The 20,841-nt window shown below is 32.4% G+C and overlaps 1 protein-coding gene across 2 annotated transcripts in view; it reads left to right on the plus strand.

Moving 5' to 3' along the window:
* Window positions 1-20,841, plus strand: part of Hcrtr2 (hypocretin receptor 2) — a 99,051-nt gene that overhangs the window by 65,278 nt on the left and 12,932 nt on the right. For both annotated transcript variants that reach the window (XM_048805526.1, XM_015487947.2), the window contains exons 3-5: window positions 431-674; window positions 7,040-7,155; window positions 19,978-20,198. In XM_048805526.1, the coding sequence (XP_048661483.1) occupies window positions 431-674; window positions 7,040-7,155; window positions 19,978-20,198 (581 nt within the window). The remainder of the gene's footprint in view (window positions 1-430; window positions 675-7,039; window positions 7,156-19,977; window positions 20,199-20,841) is intronic.

The following is a 20,841-nucleotide window of genomic DNA, read 5'->3' on the forward strand; positions in this document are numbered from 1 at the left end:
TATCCCTTATTATCTGAAAATATGAAATGAGGTACCCAGAATTCAAGTATGAAAATTGAATATAATTTCAATCAAATCCCTACATGATGATTTAGAGGAAAGACATGTTATGTTATTGTCTTTAAGTGAAAGAGAATTTTCCAGTTCATATCACTCATATAAGTTTTATTTCTGTCCATCCAAGGATATGATTTCCCCTGTCAATGGCTAAGTGGGTAAACAGAATCACGATAGTAATCGTCATAGTAATGTTAGTAACAGACTTCTATTTTTGTTTCTTCTTTTTTACATAGCTTTGTTTAAATAGAAATCACTTGCATGATTGCTTTTTGGCAATCTTGGTTGTGCTACCTTTGTAATATGGTAAATATGCTATAATCAATGATTTTGACACTTGATGCTTCTCCTGTACTTTGTTCTCTTCCTCTAGACTGTGTCTGTGTCTGTGTCTGTCCTAACACTGAGCTGCATTGCCTTGGATCGATGGTATGCAATCTGTCACCCTTTGATGTTCAAGAGCACAGCCAAGCGGGCCCGGAATAGCATCGTCATCATCTGGATTGTCTCCTGCATCATAATGATTCCTCAGGCCATCGTCATGGAGTGCAGTACCATGCTCCCCGGCTTAGCTAATAAAACCACTCTATTTACAGTATGTGATGAGCGCTGGGGAGGTAAGCACATTATGGCCCATGAGCTGACATTAACATTACACCTGAAAACCAAAAATAGTCATTATAAAGCTGGGCTTATGTATCTCACTGGTATTTGTTAATTTGGTTTTGCACAAGTGTGAAAACCAAGTTGAAACCCAAAACAATTTTATAGAATAATTCCACCTTAGTCCTTTGAAAATGTTATATGCACTATTTTCCAGTGTCCAAATTTTTCAGAAAGGAAATGAAAGAAGAAGCTTATTCTATAGTCCAAATTTTGTTATTTTCATTTTTCTTAAATTCTATTAAAAAGCAGTCAAATAATACAAATAAAAAATATATTCTAGAATAATTAGCATCTTCTAAAATGGTTGAACCTCATGTTGTCTCAAGTTTCAAATCCTCTGATGAACCTCAAATGCAACTGCTGTCTATTTTAAAACCACATCCTGAAAACATGTCCTTGGAACAAGACCAGAGGTGACTATGTGGACTTGTATTGCTCTGAGTGGTATTATTCAAATTTGCTTTCTCTCTTTTCAACACATCAGTTGATGAGTTTTATCATTGGAATAAATGTTATCTGATCAAGGAGTTATGTTAATTAGGAATCATTTCTGTTTTTCCATCTGACATGTACAATAGCAAAATTTAAATAAGCAGAAGTGCTCCTTTGGTTCAAAACTAGTAAGAATGGGAACATTTTTGTCTATACCTGGTGCTGGCACAATCCTAGATATAACAAACAATGATAGAAAGTAATCCTGCATTTCACAGAGCATACAGCAGTAACAAAACTATCACATGAAGGAAGAAAACAATGTGATTTCTTTTGGATAAGTGTATTGCCTGCCTCATATTTAGGCAACTTAAACATAGTAGAGTGCTTGTTTGTGAGAAAAAGGCACAGTTATGCTTATTAAAAAGATAGGTTAAAAGGCAGTGTACCCCAAGAATTGTTTATAGATACGTTATTTTCAAATGTTTGAATATTTGAATTTCTGATAATTCTGACTTTGGTGCTTTTTTTGAACACAAAAAAGGAGAAAAATCAGTAATTGAGAAATATGCTTTCATTATAGCAATATAAAATTAAAAAGACACTGGGATTATCTTATATTGTCATAAGACCTGCCAAAAACAGCAATTTCATCCAAATTTTATTACCCCAAATATTAAGTAATCTTTGAAAAAATGTAGATTTACACTTCCTTTATAAAATCAGAATTGGTTTTCCATATTTATTTTCTGAATCATCTTCAATCTTATAATTTTTTCCTTTAATAATATAGACCAAAAAAATGAATGGAAAGTTCCAATATTGTAGGTATATTTCATAAGTGCCTTGTGTCCCACTTATTTAATGTTCAAACAACATTATGAATATTTAGAGTGTGCCATGAATTTTGCCAGCCTGAAGAGAAATAGACTCTCCCTAAATGAGCATATTCATTATAGTGAGGCTGAAAAGCAAATAAACAAATATTTATAGTGTGATCACTATATTAATCTAATCTAGTCAAAGTGTTAGGAACACAAATGAGAGAACAAACTTAGTCCTAGCCATTTGGACAAAAGTTTACAGAGGAGTTATGAACATTTCAGCAAAGCATTAAAAATAAGTGGGAATTCTGGAAGAGGAAAGGGGTGTACCAGGAACTAGAAAACCCACCTAATGGGAACCCAACTAATGGGAATTTATCACTTCTGGAACACAGTGCAGATAGGCTAAAAAATAAAATTTGAAAAAAAGGTATGTTGAGGACAGATTGTGACATTGTGTTTCTTATACAGTTCCTTAACAATATTTGAAAAACAGCTTAAAGTTTGTTGCTCAGAATCTTTTAGTTAATGTATGACTAAATTGAGTGCTGGAGAGATAAAACTATTTGTTCAAGATTATAAAATCACATCTGCATGTAAATCTAAAGCTTCCAACTCAAAATCTGGTATCCTTGAAGATTATGAAGATTATAAATTATGATAAAATACTCAGTTATTATTCAACATGTGTCAGGAGTATCTTCTCTATTTTGGTATTAGTTTCATTACATATTTATGGACTATCACATAAAGTTCTTATGTATTCCTAAGTAATTAAGGAGCATTAATTCCTATTAACAAAAAAGTTATAAAGCTATGAATCCTGTCCATTATTGTTATTGTTATCAATTTACTATTAATATGACAAAATGGGCACATTATTTTTTCTTGCCTTTTAGCAATAAACATAAATACAAAAAGTTCATTTCTCCCTCTGTATTATATTGCCTAACTCTTCCATGGATATTTTCTTTCATAAAAGACATTATTGAATATCTAAAAATATATACTCAGTCTTCAGAGTCACTTAAAAAACTATTTGAAATTGATTTTTAAAGAGTCCAACATTTATTTAAAATGCTTATAAAGGTCAAAATTAAGTGATATTAAATTTAGTTGAACAGCCACAATATTGAACTTACTTAAAGCTGTAAATTAGCTTTTTAAATATTTAATGAAGTTACTAATCACTTAATGTTTTTAGAGGAATACAAAATAATTCCAACCAGGTGCTAATCTTATTGTTCTATAGATATATCATTTATTAAAATGATTTTATATTCCATGAGTCCTTTCAAGTAGAATATTTATAATTCCATATCCAAGTAAAGATGTTAAAATTTGGGATATGTCTTATAGTCAAAACCTAAAAACATCATAGAAAAGTACACTTTATAATGTCACTTTTCTAAATTCAAGTATCTCTAAAAGCCCAATACATTTGAACTCAATTTTAAAACTTTTGCTGTAAAATACACTATCTTATTTGAGATTAATTCACAATCTGTTTTTTTTTTCTCGTCTTTCTCCTAAATTCAACAAATAATACAATTATAAAAGTAAACAGTGATATTTAATTTTCCTACAACCAATATCACAGTGGAGAAAAAGTCAGGAAAACCATGTGGCCAGTTGATTTATCTCTATCACATTTCTTCTGAGAAAGTCCAGCAAATCCTGTTTTACATGTGGTAAAAAATAACTTGGAATCATGTCTCAATGAAAATATTATCCAGAACATATAACTGTTATGGATAAATGATTTCTGAAACAAATAATAGTCATCATGCCAATATTTTGTTTGTTTGTTTTTTAAAAATTGACTGTAAACCACATATTCTGATAGACACATGTATACTTAAGGAAATATGAAGTATATTCATACTACTGATTTTAAGGATCTTGGTGAATAGCTCTTCTCTTTGTATGTGTTCACTGCTCCACTGACATCAACTCATACTCCTAAGGTTTAAAAAAATTGTTTCAGAATTATATTCCTACTTTCTCGAATGCTTGGTTTGTAAATTCATGGTTCCACATGATAAAAATCTATTGAGAAGGAAGTAATTTCTTTTTGCACAGTCAGAAAAATAATCACTTCACTACTCATTTAGCAAATCTTTAATGAACCTGTACTGTTAGTCAAACATGGTTCTGAACACTAGGGATTGATGAAAAGCTCTTCTCTTGAATATTACAAGTTATTCTTTGATGGTCTGAAAAAAAATAGTGGCACTCTTCTATAAGAGTGGCTTATTATGAGGCTTTCAAAGCATTTAAATATGTACTTGTGTGTATTAATTGGAATATTTATTAAAAACATTTGTTAGAGGAGAAGATAATAAAGCATATTAAAGATTCAGGTACATTAAATGGAACCATGAGCTTTGAAACAATGGTCAAATTTAGTAATATGACAGGAATCTATAATCTCTGATTTCAAAGATGGCTTTAAGAACTTCATTTGTTCCTTATTTTTTAGATATGTATATGTGTGTATAAACATATATATGAAACATACACACCTATGCAAAATATTTATTTAGATTGTAGCTGCCACCAAGTGAATAGAAACAAAGATTTTTTAATGGTTGTCCATCTTTGAAATGCTGGTTTCTAATTAAAATAGTCCTCCAGTGAAACACATTTTATACAGCTCCATTGTAGGTTATATATAAGTGTCATATAATGTTTAGAAGACATTGCTTATCTACTGCAGAAAGGTTTCAGAGATATTTTCAACGTACATTTTAAATTTTCAGTGGCATATGTGGGTTTCCTATTGGCCTGTGCTCTCAGCACAAAATGAGGAATTTAAGACTATCATGTTTCCCCAATTATGTATTATAACCTCCTTATTAAAACAATCTATCCTTGCCTGGAAATATAATTTTGCTTGATCAACTGATCTCCATCTCAGTGTTCATTATCATAATATGCATTTACTAGCCAATTACATATTTTTCCAACTATTCATAAGTACACTAAGCTGCAGAATAAGCTTTTGCACCCATCTGTTCAAAACCCAAAACTGTTATCACAGTGATGATATTTTTAAAAAGTTAGCTATAAAATCTACTTTCCTTCCCTCAGTCAATTTAGTCTAATGCAGACATCAGGGCTTCACAGGTACGTAAGCTTCAAAGATAAATTTTTGTTTTCTAATGTGGAAAGCTCATGTGACACTTTCTTCAAAACAAATAAAAGTTCAAAGACACTTAGGTGCCTGAAAAGTGCTGAGGTCACCTCCCAATTCCTTTGAAATTGGCCCACCAAATGCATCTCAGGCTGTAGCACTTCAAAGGGAAATACTACTTGTTATTCCTCCAGTCAGGCTGCTTGAATTCTATCACTTTTTATGTCACTGGCCGGTTTTACAGGATAAACTTGAAAGGAAGTTAGAAACTGATGAGGTAGGTGAGTGCCTTCTGCGCCAGGCAGAGCTAAAAATGACAGCTCAAATTGGTCTCTTAGACCTCCTAGCAGCACATGCATCCTGCTGTCCCTTCAGAAGATTACAGTGAAGAAAAAAACAGAGAAATAAGATATTTTTAGAAGAGAGAATACAGACAATATTAGACTCAAGTTCAACCAATTCAGGACAACAAACTATGGAATAGAGAATATGGAGAATATTAAATGCATAGAAAGGTTTAAAATATTTTCAGTAAGGATAAAATGGATGATTGCCACATAAATGTTATCCATTATTATGGTCATTATCAGACTTAATGTTGGCAAATCCTGACAATAAATTTCCCTTATCAGAATTTTGATCACATAATTAATCTTTCATCATTCATACCCTTTCTGAAGTAATAAAGAAAATATTTCATGAAGGGGGTAGCATTACCTCTCTGTAATAGTATGGAACTAACCCTTTTGCCGATATCAAGGTCAAAATAAGGCATGTGGTTTTAGAAGGAAATGATAATAACTTTGTTTTGTTAGCATCCACTTACAATTTTATTGAGGTTTTAGGTTTAATATGAATCTTATCTGTGTAATATATACTGTTTTATTTTACATTACAGTTAAAATAGGTATATTTGTGATATATCCAAATACTAGCATAGGGAAAACATTTTCTATAGCATTTAAAAAGTCAGTGGTAGGGCAGAGTGCTTGTGCAGCATGTGCATGTCCTTCATTTGATCCCCAGCACCACAAAACAACAACAAAATAAAAGGTCAGTGATAGAAGTATTTTAGAAATGGTATAATGTTAACAGTAAGCCACAATGCCATTAAGTAACTAATTAATCAACTCTTCAGTGAAATGTCTAATTAGTAATAAACATCATTGGTGTATTTAGATTAAGGATAAATTTTTAAAACCACTACAAGCCTAAAGGAACTCATTCCTAAAAAGTGATATGCTTATGATAAAGAAAAATCCCATGTTGGATTAAAAATTAACTTTAAAAAGCTCTAAAATTCTAATTTTCATTGAAAGTGCATTCATATATTCTTCTACACATACACACACACACACACACATGTTCTATGTTTTAAGAGAAGTTTTGTATGTGTTACAGTAAGTCAACAAAAAGAATCATCAAATGTTTATTGTATTTATTTTTCCAAAAGTTTTAGACATTTCATTCAAGACAATGGGAAACAACCTCCCAATTTCTCAGGGAATTTATATTCTAATGAGAAGGAATCAATTGAGCTTTTATTCTCTTCCCACTTTAACCAAAGATTTCCTTCTTAGGCTTTGATCAAGTCAAGTCCCTTTTTGTAAATAGAAACATAACAATCCCAATTAATGTTTAGTACTTAGCGAAATAAAGGCCTTTCAATAAAGGAATATTTGATTTTGGATAGGTTATGGTAGTACAAATTAGGAATGGCTAATAAGTACACAAAGTGAAATCACAACTTCACATTTGGTGTATGTATACATGTATATGTATACACATATACTGAGTAAATTTAAGTAGTTCAATATTGTCAATTATTTTTTATATCTATATGTAATGTGCTGATAAAACCATAAGAAGACTAAATGCAGACTCTGAAGGAAAAATGATTTTATTATTTTAACTTTCATCCCAGGTGAAATTTACCCCAAGATGTATCACATCTGTTTCTTTCTTGTGACATACATGGCACCCCTGTGTCTTATGGTGTTGGCTTATCTACAAATATTCCGGAAACTCTGGTGCCGACAGGTATGTAATGCCAAATAATTTGCATGTGTTTTCTTTAGGATGTGCTTAAAATTTAAGAATGCATTGTGCCACATACCATGCTCAGCAAAGGATCATAAAATAATGAGGCCCTAGCCATGGAAATATATGTCTTGACATTTTTTTTAGAGTGATATGTAGGGAATACCTTAAGTCTTGTCTTAAGGAATTTAAATTTATGGCCAAAATTTAACTTCAGTGATTGGGTTGATTTTTGTCTAGGAATAACATTATTAATTTTGTTCTTTATGAGAAGAAGCAAATAAAAATTTCTTTAAATTTTCTAAGACTATATCTAGAAGGTAATATTTTAAAATAAGATTTACATTTTAACTAATGGGTTAAATCTCCAACTTCAGAGATCTCATTTTTAGAAGGGTAGAAGAATCAAGTCTCATTTAGATTTTTAAAAACTTTAATAATTCCCAGTTGAGTTATTGCAATCTGTTAGATAATTCTGCTGTGTCGGCGAAGGCTTGTATTGCTTCACTCAAATTATTCACTTACCAAACATTCATCACGGAATGATGCTTTCGAGAAGCTAAAAGCTTCATTTTATGTCACCGAGTAACACATACAAAGGAGCAGAGTCAGATGCAGGATGAAAATCACCTTAATTATATAAGTACAGGGAACCAGAATAAGACATAGTGAAGGGGTATGGAATCTAAGACCTACAACATGTAAGTACTGAAGTATTAAGTTGATGATTTGAATGAAATCACTAACACATACTCGCAGTGGTTTATAAAGACACAGAAAAAGAATATGGGTCAGCCTTCTATATTTTGTAAGTTGTATCTTAAAATGACACACTTCTTAAAGATGTATTTTTTAAAATGTATTTTTGTCCTTATTTAAAATTATTGTCATTACATTGAGTTTATCAGGTTAGTGAAAAGCCATGCTGTTATTCTGTTTTCTTTGACATATTTTACTGAACTGAAAGAACTTATCAGGACCATCTTAATTTGTTAAAAGGATTTCACAAACCTATTATTTGGTCATTGGGGTTGGGTCTTCATTCATGTCTAATTCGACTCATTCAAAGCATTTTTTTTTAAGATCCTGTATATACTGATTGGATATGAGCAATACTTGCATCTTCCAAATATGTTATATAATTTCCAATTTTCTCAATTTTTTGCTAAGAGGCCATTTCTTTTATGACCTTTAAGTGCAACCAATAGCAAAGTTTATTAGCATTCCATTCCCCAACCTTTTTATCTAAAAAATCCCAAAATGTGAACCATTGTAAAACATGAGTGGTGATTTTCTTGATCCCAGTGAGTTTCCTCAACATTTTCCACCTACCCATGAAGCCAAGGCCACATATTTTATGGTGTTTTGTTAATGTAGCATCCCACTTCCTGGGGTGTATAATTGTGTTGGTAAGTCTTCACTGATTATTGTGCTATAAAAAGGTGGATGTGGTTTGCAGCAACAGTTCTGTGTCACTCTGTGTTTCATGTCAGGGCTGGGGATTTGCCATGGCTGTGCTCCCATTTGAGTAAACAGTGCTTCCTTAGACATGGCATGCTGGGGATGAGAGAAGGAGCAGAAAGCTGGAAGAAATGAATAATGTGGCTTAAAATTTCTGTTGTGAGGTGGCATATGTTATGCCTCCTTACTTTTCAATAGCCGAAATGTGTCGTATGTATAATCTTGACCATGAAGAAGGGAAGCATTCCTTATTAAAGACACAGAAGGTCACAGGGCTATGGGGATCTTTTTGCAAGCTAAGGGGTGGATAATCTGGAATACTATAGTATAAAGAAGTAAAAATGACAGACCCAAAGGCCAAACAACATGAATTTTACACCCTGACAATGTCACTTAGTAGTTACATAATCTTGTCAATGGCTTAATTTTTTTTTTTTTGTGCCTCACTTTCATCTTTAGAGTGGGGTTGTATAGCATCCACCTCACAGATTGGTTACATACGTTAGACTAATTAAGGACCTAAAGCATAGAGACTGCTCATTAAATAAAATACCTTAATAGTATATGCTGTTATTTGGCTTTTAAACCAATTCTGCTTATATTTCCGAAATAATGTGTTGAATTGTTGAATAGGACTGCCTTTTTATAAATGAACCTCTTTCATAGCACTTGTAAATTACCTTATAATGACTCTTTTACTGTATTAAATTAAGATAATACACTATAGCCTTCATGTTTGTATCACTACAATTAACAATGCTCAATACATATCTGTTGCTCAATAAATGCTTTAGTTAAAAAATGAGAAGATATGAGAAAGTATTTAGGGTTTAAGTGAAGGGGGACGTGGAAGAATACATTGCCCAGTTAACTCAGAGATGTTTTAAGAAAACCTAGAAAAAATTACTGTGGAAGAAAAAATATTCAGTGAGCACAGAGTAATGAAGATATTTTTATTTAGATTGAGATGCTGAAACTGCTCAGTGTTAAGAGCATCCCCTTCCACATTTTTACTCATTAGTGCATTATGCATAATAGAAACTCATATTTCCTTATTTATTTATAAATTAACATTCATTTAAAACACCTTAAGGGTGGTACGTAGACCTGCCTTGTTACCATTGTATCCCCATTCCTTACGAGATGCCTCACATAAAGTATTCCAAAACCATTTTTGAATAAATGAATGACTACCAAGCTCCAAACAATTTATGTCTTCATAACTTAATTAAGCTTATAGTTCACAATTGCATGAACTCTAAAATACTTCAAAATTGTATTAGAGGTTCAGAAATAATCCACATTCTTGTTGATGAACTGTCCTGGTTAGTGCAAACCACATGATTCAGAAGATTGCAGTAAAATGCCTGGGCTGTGAAAGTAAAAACATTTACAAAACAGATTGGAATGGAAAATGGCAAATTCAGCTGAGCTCACTTTAGCAGCCACAATAAAGTAAATTAACCCCAAATGGGTAATTATGTAGAATTCTGCTTGAGCAACTCTCAATTTCCAACTGCTAGTGACTATAAACAGAGTTGTAAGGCATTATGTGTGCCATAGGCTACATCAAGTGAGCCATCAAATGAAGGCCTGTCCTATTTGTTTAAAATTACAGAGATGGAGGGAATCTGTTATATACTTTTGAATTGGTAAGCATAAGATTATTAGTAAGTGAACTGTGTGCCCTTGTTCAACTTTCTCAAGAACTTTAAGCCTCATTAAAAGAATTAGCTATTGCTTTGCTGAAATCAATTACTTACTTTTTTTTTTTTTGACAATATGACTTAGAAAACTCAACAGACTGTTCTCTAAAATCTTCTGTTTAAGAACTTCTTAACGTTGGCTTGCTTGGCCCTGTGTGCATAGTGTCAGCATTATTTCCAGTTCTGATCCTTCAGAGAGTTTAACAACACTTCAATCTTCAAGACTGCATGAACTTTTGTTAATTCATCTCATAAATATTTATTAAGCACATACTGTTTCTGGTACTGCAAGAGGCATTTGGGATGAACTATAGTGTATACTTGGGTCTGAGACTATATTTCTACTTTCAGAAGAGTTTGAAAGACCTTCTACTTCCCAGCTCTTTCCTTACCCTCTTATGTCTCTTTTTATTTTTTAATATTCTTCTTGGAGAACTTAAAATTAACACAGTAATGTTAAGTGATAACAAATAAGTCTATTGTGAGAAATAGTCAATCACAATTGCAAGGCAGAATCATGAAGGCAATAATTCAAGTCCACACCAAGAAATAAAGAGCACCAGTAAAGGTGAATACATAGGTAAATATAAAAATAGTGTACATGTATTTTATCTGTAATTATTTCTTATATCTAAATTAAAAGACACTTGCATAAAATAATAAAGATTCAGTTTATGATGTATAAAGATATAATTGAAAAGAAGGAAGAGGATGAATGTAGCTATATTAGAGCAAACATTTTGTATATTATTGAAATTAAATTGGCATCAATGCAAATTAAAACCACACTGAGATTTCATCTCACTCCAGTCAGAATGGCAATCATCCAAGAATACAAGTAACAGTAAATGTTGATGAGAATGTGGGGGAAAATGTGCACTCATATATTGCTGGTGGGACTGCAAATTGGTGCAACCACACTAGAAAGCACTATGGAGATCCTTCAGAAAACTTGAAATGGAACCACCATTTGAACCAGTTATCCCACTCCTAGTTTTATAATAAAAGGACTTAAAATCAGCATACAACTGTGATTCAGCCACATCAATATTTATAGCAGTTCAATGAACAATAGCTCAACTATGGAACCAACCTAGGAAACCTTCAACCTATGAATGGATAAAGAAATTTGTTATATATAAACAATGGAATACTACTCAGCCATAAAGAAAGATGAAATTATGGAATTTGCCAGTAAATGGATGGAATTGGAGACTATCATGCTAAATGAAATAAGCCAATTCCCCAAAGCCAAAGGCCAAATGTTGTCTGTGATATGTGGATGCTATCTCACAATGAGGGAGTTAGGTAGGGAAGAATCAAAGTAACTTGGATTAGACAAAGGGGGAAGTAGGGAATGGAGGGCTAATGGGAATAGGAAAGATAGTAGAATGGATCAGACTTTTACTTTCCCATGTGCATATATTATTACATGACCAATGCAATTCTACATCATGTACAACCAGAAGAATGAGAAGTGATACTCCATATATGTATAACATGTCAAAATACATTCTACTATTATGTATAAGTAATTGGAACAAATAAAAAGAATTTTAAAATCCTTCTTTAGGAAGTATATCAGTTAATTAGCTTACTAAGTTCTACTTTGAAAGTAAAATTATCTAATTGTGCCAACCATAAGGTGATCCAATAAATTTGCCAATGAAAGGCTCAAAATAAAACCAGACTGCATATTCTCAATAATTATATTAAATATAAATAGGTGAAATATTCTAATCAAAAGGCATAGAATATTAGAGTAGACAAAACCAACCAACCAACAAACAACTTTCTCTGTCTACAAGAGATACTCCTTATGTTTAAAAATACAAATAGTTAAAAAGTAAAATAGTGGAAAAACAATGTACCATGTAAAAAGGACTAAAAAATGAACTGAAGTGAAGTGGTTATACTAATATTAGCCAAAATAAGTTATAAAAAAACATTACTGGTAAAGAGAAATAATTCATGATGATGAAAGAATCAATTCATCCAGAAGATACAAAAATTATTTATACAAATGGACCTAATAACTGAAACTCAAACAGACCAAGCAAAAACTAACAGTTTTTGTGAAATAAATAAGTAGTTCAACAATTTCAATTGAAAACTCCACTATTCCACTAACTCTAATGAATAGAAAAAGTAGGCAGAAGATCAAAATGGAATTAGAAGATTGGAACAAGAATATCAATCACTAGACTTAACAAATATCTGCCAAATGTCACCAAAAAGAGTAGAATATACATTTGTCCCAGATGCATATAATGCATGTTTCAAGCAAATCATACGATAGGGCTTCATAAAACAAGCACTGGTACATGTTAACTGACTATAATAATAAAAAGTACAAGTTCCTATCACAATAGAATTATATTATAAAATAACCATGAAAAGTAATTTGGGAGCTAAAGATGTCGCTCAATGGTTAGAGCACTTGGTTAGCATATGAAAGGCTCTGGGTTCAATCCCCAGTTCTACCACACATACACACACAAAAAATGGAAAATTTACATATGTAAAAAAATTAAAATTAAATACTTTGAAATAACCAATAGTTAAGAGAAGAAATTATACAAGGAAAACAAGTATTTTGAAATCAATGACAATTAAAACACAATATACCAAATATGTATATAGAGTTTAGTAAAATATGTACTGAGAGGAAAATTTATATCTATAAGCATCTATTGACTTTCTCACTGAATTCTGCCAAACATTTAAATATTAATACAAATACTTCAAATACTTCACGAACTTTTGAAAATAGAAGACAAGAGAACTCATTCCTTAAGGTCAAGAGAAAGCATACCCTTCCACTAAAACCAAAGAAAACTATATTCTAATTAAATATTAACAGAGATGTCAAGTACTCAGCAAAATATTATCAAACTAAATCCAATAATGTATAAAAGGGGTTGCACATGATGACCAAGTGTGATTTAACCTAAAAATGTAAAGTGGGTCTAATAAATGAAAATCAATCAATGTAATGCATAATATTAATAGGAAAAACTCACAGGATCATTTCAACAGATACAGTAAAAGCATTTCACAAAATACAACGTTCATGATCAGAGCTCTCAAAAAACTAGGCTAAAAAGAAGTTCTTCAATTTGATAAAGAACAAAAAAGGCTGAATATTGGTATGACAGAAATTATTACCAAATTGACTTATGGAGTCAATACAATCCCTATAAATTTCTAGGTGTCTGGTTTTTTTTTTCCTTTATGAAATAGACAAGTAATTAATACTAAAAATTAATATGTAAATATAATGAACAGAAAATAGCCAAAATGATCTCGTCTAAGAAAAACAAGTTGGAAAATTTACTTCACAATGTGAAATCCTAAGATAGCACTGTAGTAATCAAGACAATAATATACTACTTACATACAGACAGCCAGATAGCTCCATAGAATAGAATTCACAGTCTACAAGTAAACCTAAGTATTTATGGTCAATTTATTTTTGGCAAGGGTTACAACATAACTCACTGAGGGGAATCAGTCTTGTCAGCAAGTGGTGCTAGGACAACTGTATAACCACTCACAAAAAAATGGAGTTGGAATCCCCTCACACCATATACAAAATTTAACTTAAATAGAATCATAGGTTGAAATGTATGAGTAACACTAAAATACTTCTAGGAAAAAAAAAAAACATAGGTTTCCACCATGCAGTGGCTCAGGCAAGGAATTCTTAAATATGACTCTAAAACCACAAGCATAAAATGACAAATAAATTAGACATCATCAAAATTAAAACTTTTCCGCTTCAAAGTACATCATTAGAAAATGAAAAGTAAATCCACAGAATGTCAGAAAATATCTGCAAATCATTTATCTGTTAAGAGACTGGTCTCTAGAATTTATAAAGAATTCTTATGAATGAACAATAAGGAAAAAAAGTGTGCATAAATTTAAATACAAATTTCTTCTATTCAAAGGTTTTAATAAAAAATATTATGAATGGCTAATAAACCCATGGAAAACTTTTCAACTTTATTAGTTATTAGAGAAATTCAAACCAAACCACAATATCTATGTTTTCATAATCAATGGGACAGCCTCCCAAATTTTAAAGGATAATTTTGGTTGTAAAAATGTGGAGAGATCAGATTCTTGTACATTGCCATTGCGAATGCAAAATAGGTAGCTACTTAGGAAAACATATTGATAGTTCCCCAAAATTTTAAAGAACTACTATATGACCCACCAATTCAATCCTAGGTACATGGCCAAAAGAACTGAAAACATGTCCCCACAAATACTTACACAACAATGTTCACAGCAGTATAAATAATAGTAGCCAAAAGCGGAAAAACCCAAATATTCATCAATGAATGACTGGATAAACTAATTGTGGTCTATACTCACCACAGAGTATTATTCAGCTATGAAAAGATATGAAGTTCTGACACAAAACCACAGCATAAGTGATTTTTGAAACATGATACTAAATGAAAGAAGCCAGGTACAAAGATCACATACAATAAAGCTCTTTTCATTTATGTGAAGTATTGAGAGTAGACAAATTTATAAAGACAAAATGATTTGTGCTTACCAAGTGTGGCAGAAAGGGACAATGAGGAATGATTACTGATGAGTTTAGAGCTGTGTTTCAGAATGATGAAAATGTTTTGGAATTAGGTAGTGATGGTGTTGTAGTTGTACAACTCTGTAAGTATAGTAAAAACTACTTATTTCTACTCCTTAAAACCATAAATTTATGGTATGTTCAACCTGTTTCTAAAAAAGAAAAGGAAAATTGATTTTTTAAATAAAAAATTAAAAAGATGGAGATTTCTCTTTGAAAATTCTGCTAAATATGTAAGAAGGGAAAAAGAGTTAAATGCAATTTGATAGGTCCATGTAATGAAAGAGTATAATTAAGAACTACTCAAGGTTTGTCTATGAGTGGAGGCTATATCCCTAGAAGTGCAGGAGGTGAGAGAGCCTAGTCAATGGACAATAAATATTAGTTGTCTGAAAGGAGAAAGGAAGTATATTTCTACAAGGAAGAGCTAGTACCCTGAATGACAGATAAGGTTGGACCAATGGATCTGGAGATGGTCAGGGAACCCAAAGAAAGGTTTGGGGTTAGCTGAGAAGATCAGTTATAGCAGTGGCAATCCATAAGGCTATTGGCTCTTAAAGTGGGTATTTACTGTGAGAATGAAGTTAACAGAGAAGGGACAACAAACATTGTTATAATCCTTGTTGTTAGAACTTAGCATGTGGATCTTAATTCTAACACAGTAGTGCCAAGTTTTTTATTTTATTTTTTATTGTTTTTGTTTTTGTTTCTCTTCTTTTTTTTAATTACAAAAAGTCATAGAGTTTAATGAGAAAAAGTCACTGGGGTGTTGGAACACAATCATCCTCAAATGTTGTTGAGTGTGGGGAAAAAGAAAAAGTCCCACTTTCCCTGCCAAACAGAGAAACGTGTGGTTATTGTTTCATGCAAGACAGCCAGCACCTGTCAAGTGTCTGCTGCACTCTGTACTGATGAAATGGGTAATGAATCAAGGAACAGGGTAAGGACAAAGGAGACTTGAGACTCCTCCTCCTGGTGCAGTCATTTGTTACATGGTAAGAAAAAGTGTCATCCAAATTCTCAAGACCATTCTAGATACCAGTTTCACTCTTTGCTTCTTTTTTTTTTTTTTTTCACTTGTCTTCTTTTTCTCTCAACAACACTGATTTCTCAGGACCTTTGTTCATGTTTCAAGTTCTATCACTGTAGTGAAACAGCTTTCACTATAGTCACCAATGATTCTTAAAGAATAATTTCCTAAAATTTTTCTTGTTTGATACTTTTACAAAATTAAACAATGGTGTTCACGGTTTCACTGTCCATATACTCCCTACCCTGACCCTTCTGTATGTCTTTCTGCATCTCTTTCCTTTAAATGGTTATCCTCTCCTTTCTGGCCATTGAATGATTCTGTATTTGGTCTCATGACAATTCTTTGCACTTTTTTAGATGTCTCTTTCCCTAGACACCTTCTTAATGTGGTAATTGAAAATGTGAAAATCAGACTAGTCCTCTGAATACACACAATTAATACATACACATAAGCACACACTGTTTTGAAATTAGATGATATCAGTTCTCCAACTTCGTTCTTTTAACAAAAATGTTTTGTATTACAGGTCCTTTACATTTTACACACACAAAAACTTAAAAACTGTGTTTCAATTGCTACAAAAATACAAAAGAGTTTGTGGTTTAGAATGGAATTTTTGCATTAAATATATGGATCAATTTTTGAAAAATTAGCATATTAACAATACTAAATCTTCTAGAACATGAATATCTTCATTAATTAGGTCTTCAAACCACATTTAATAGTTTTCAGTGCACATATTTTGTCTGAATTTTATGTATGAATGAAACGTCTATATTGTAATTTAATTTTCCATTTGTTTATTACCAGTATAGAGATATAACAATTGATTTTGTGTTCTTCATCTTGCTAAATTCATTTATTAGTTCTGGCATGATTGTGTCCAGATTTTCTTTGTAAGCAATGATTTCTTCTCAATAGAATCAATATGTTTGCCTCTTGTCTATTTTTCTTCTTATACTGGTCGAAAACTCTTATACAATGTTGATTAGAAATAGTATAGGAAAACTTCATTACTCACTCCCAGATTTATAAAAATGTACTTATCTTTCATCATTTAGTAGGGTGATAGAAGATTGAGAAAGTTTCCTTTTATTGGTTACTGAGAGTTTTTTAAATCGTGAATGGGAAATTTTCAAATTCCCATGTTGAATTTTTCAAGTGCTTTTATCTATTGAATTTATCATTTCTATACCATTAATATGATAAATTTTATTAACTGATATTTCAAAGTAAAGTCAAAACTACTGATGGAAACATCCCAAGTGAGCAAACTGAATCATCGTATTTACACATTGCTGATTTGATTTGAAAATATGTTTTTAAGGATTTTTTTTTCTCTATTCATGAGGGATATTTGATTAGTAGTTTTCCTCTATTATCATTTCTTTGATTATCAAGGTAAGTGCAACCTCATAAAATTTTCTTCACAGTATTATCTTGTCTATGAATTTTGTAAGGAATCCCAAAACATATATGTTATTTATTTTTTCTTGTTGCATAGGATTAATCAATGAATCTATATAGACTTGCAGATTTTTTTCAGCAAGGTTTGTTAAATACTGCACAATCTCAGCTTTGGGTAATCCTTTTTTGGGTACTTTGCCCATTTCATGTAAGTTGGCAAACTTACTGGTTGTTCATAAAAGTCCTTATTCTCTTTTTAATGTCTGTAGCATGTTTTCCCTTTTCATGTAGCTTCATTCTGGTCACAAATACTTTTTCAGACAGTGTAGTTTCCAAAGTCCATCATTTACATGATATTTCAAATTCATAATGGTGGTAATTCCTCTTTTAGGACATAGTTTCTTGTGAAAGATGATTCATAATGTTTAAAATAGTGCTATAAAAGTGTTGTATCTGTGAATGTGCTCTCCACAGTTAAAGATTATGGAGCCCTGACCAACATGGCAAGGAAAAGACCTTCCCACAAAAGCAGCCTCTCAAGATTATCCTTTCATGTCTTTTGTATCATTATTACTGTTTCCATGTAACTAAACATGTATTCAAAATTTTACTGACTCCCATCCCAAATCACTTTGCACAAGTTTACAAATGAAAAACTTGCATCGCAATAGAAAAACATGAGTTTTGATGATCTGACTGCAAATTCTGGTTTCACACATTAAAGATAGGGACTTTGATATAATCCTTCTCAGTACCTACATGATCAAAACCTATAAAATGAGATTATAATCTGATTTAGTTATGAGTTAAGAATCACTCACAATTATTCATTATTCCTGAAATTCAGTTAATGTCAGTAACTCCTAATTAATTTTATGCCAGTTTTCTCTGGATATTCAATTTCTTTGTTCAGCTTATCAGTGGAGAACAGTTATGTGTCCTCAAAATAAGTTGCAAGATTGAGCATCTTTCTGTCCTTTGTTTAGGTTATGATCTGAAAAGGGGCATCACTGAATTTTTTTTAATGACTGCTGGGACCATAACTGTGCTCCCTGTGGTAGATTCTCTTCATGGGAACTGTTTCGGATGGTTTCTATAATCATCAGATGCAGATTGTTGGTTCTGTCCTTCAGGGAAACACTCAATAATAGAATCACAAAAGTTTAAATGATCTCTCTGAGATCATTTAGAAAATAGTTCAAGACCATTTAGCAGGCACTTTGGGGGCTTTCATGCTAGAGTTCTGGAACTTTCCAGCATCCATTGCTGCTTCATCTCAATTGCTTAAAAAAAAAACAATGCTTAAAGAGTCACAAAAGAGGAAGGGCTTCTCAGCTCCTATCTTCCCTTAACCACTACATGAGAAGACTGAACTGTACCACCACTGTGTGAAAAGGGTAGTCAACATAACAGGACATACAGAGGGAGGAGGAAAATCATTTATTAGATGTTTCCTATTTAAGTTCAGGTTTTCATTAGCATCATGGACTATTCTTCAAGAGAGAAGATGGTCAAAAGGAGCATCTTTTATTTCTGCTGTGTAGACATCAAAGTAAAATTTTGTTTTCAAATTAAAGATTATCTAACAGACTTTGATCTTGTGGTGTAAAAGCAACAGAATCCATCTAACGTTCATTCTGAGAGACCACAGGGACACATTGGTCTGTCCTGGCGTGCAGCACAGAGATAAAAGCAACAGCTGAATAATCTTAATAGAAGTTAGACAGCCGTATGGTGTGCTTGTTGGCACATTTTCCTCTTAAAAAAAATTAGGCATGCTGAATTTTATTGTTTTGCTCACTAAACCCTATCAATCTTCATGAGCTTATAATTAAGAAAATATTATACTTGGCAGGACTCCCTGCTATTATCAAATAACTTTGAAAAGAAATGGAAAAGTACAAGTTGTATAACTGTTGTTTCAAATTCTAGCTATTTGAAATGTTAATGTAAGACCACAAAGGATTCTCAGTATTTTTGCATGTGTGCATTTTAAAAGGCTGAACTGAAAAATTGGTTTTAAACAATTCCATTACTGAAAATTGTAAACAACAGAGAATATTTGTCTCCCCCGGCCCCCACCCCAAAGATTTGCTTTGTCCAAATCTGTGAAACACAAAACCTTAACAAAAAGCAGTTGATTCTTAAGTCCTCTCTCTTCTTCTGACAGCAGATGGCAGTATTGATGCATGAAAAAAAAATCCCTTCACGTTACTTTTTCCTTTACCTGCTAGGGTTTTCTCTGTAAATTTAGTCAAGGGATCTGAATCTAGAATTCCTTGTGGGATGATATGGTTGCCCTTTTCTTAGCATTCTTTCCCCCCACGGTTTGCTTTTCTTTATATGAGAAGATATATTTTCCATTTGCTGTTCTCGGTATGCCTCGACAAAATTATTTTTAATTATTATTATTTTTTCCCACCAACACCCATTTGGTATTCGAGTAAATGAATGCCAAGAACATACTCAACCTAGCAAATGCTCTGGAGAAACAGGTGCTCAAACTTCCCAGACAGCCAGAGTCTGAGACCCTTTCCTGTGTCTTCTAATGACTTCTCCAAAGTGGAACTTTCCTAAACCAAGTACCAATAAAGGATTCCCTTTCCTTTCAGATTCCTGGAACATCATCTGTAGTTCAGAGAAAATGGAAGCCCCTGCAGCCGGTTTCACAGCCCCGAGGACCAGGGCAGCCTACCAAGTCCCGGATTAGTGCTGTGGCGGCTGAAATCAAGCAGATCCGAGCCAGAAGGAAAACAGCGAGGATGTTGATGGTGGTGCTTTTGGTGTTTGCAATTTGTTATCTGCCGATTAGCATCCTCAATGTACTAAAGAGGTAAAGGACATCAACTATTTGAAAATAAAGTAACTTGACATTTTAATTAAGAACTTTTGTTGTTGTTGTTGGCAAAACCCAAAATCTCCACTTTCTGCCTTGATAGCTTGTCAGGCCAGATAACTCAGTTATGCTGTTGTTACCAGCAGGTAAGGTGAATATCCTTTGAGAGTACATTGACATGTGCTCTTGTTCATGCAGATTCTCAGTTGAATGGCAGACATAAAACAGACCTTTCCTCTAACCTCCTCAAGCTAATTGCTAAGCCTAAGATGCAGAAAAAGTTCTAATGCCAACAAAACAAAACCAAAACAAACAAACAAACAAACAAAAAAAAACCTCATTTACAGCTTAAGAGTTCTTTTTTGATGGGAACAAATGGGTTTTGCAAAACTTTGTTCTCAAAGAGTAGCCAATCATGAAAAAATTCTCTCCAAAGGATAAAAAGAGATAAGCTTTTGTTTGAAGCACTAAACAACAACAAAAAAGTAATCAAAACAGATATTATGTGCTGAATGTCTAACCTTAGAAGAGAAAATCCCTTTAAATTACTGAAATAATCTCAAATTGAAGATTAATAAAAATTAGCACAACATTTTTCAATGGGGGAAAGTATAGAATTTGTTATGCTGCAGACATGACT

The sequence above is a fragment of the Marmota marmota genome, unplaced genomic scaffold (assembly GCF_001458135.2).
Source record: "Marmota marmota marmota unplaced genomic scaffold, marMar, whole genome shotgun sequence".
NCBI lineage: Eukaryota > Metazoa > Chordata > Mammalia > Rodentia > Sciuridae > Marmota > Marmota marmota.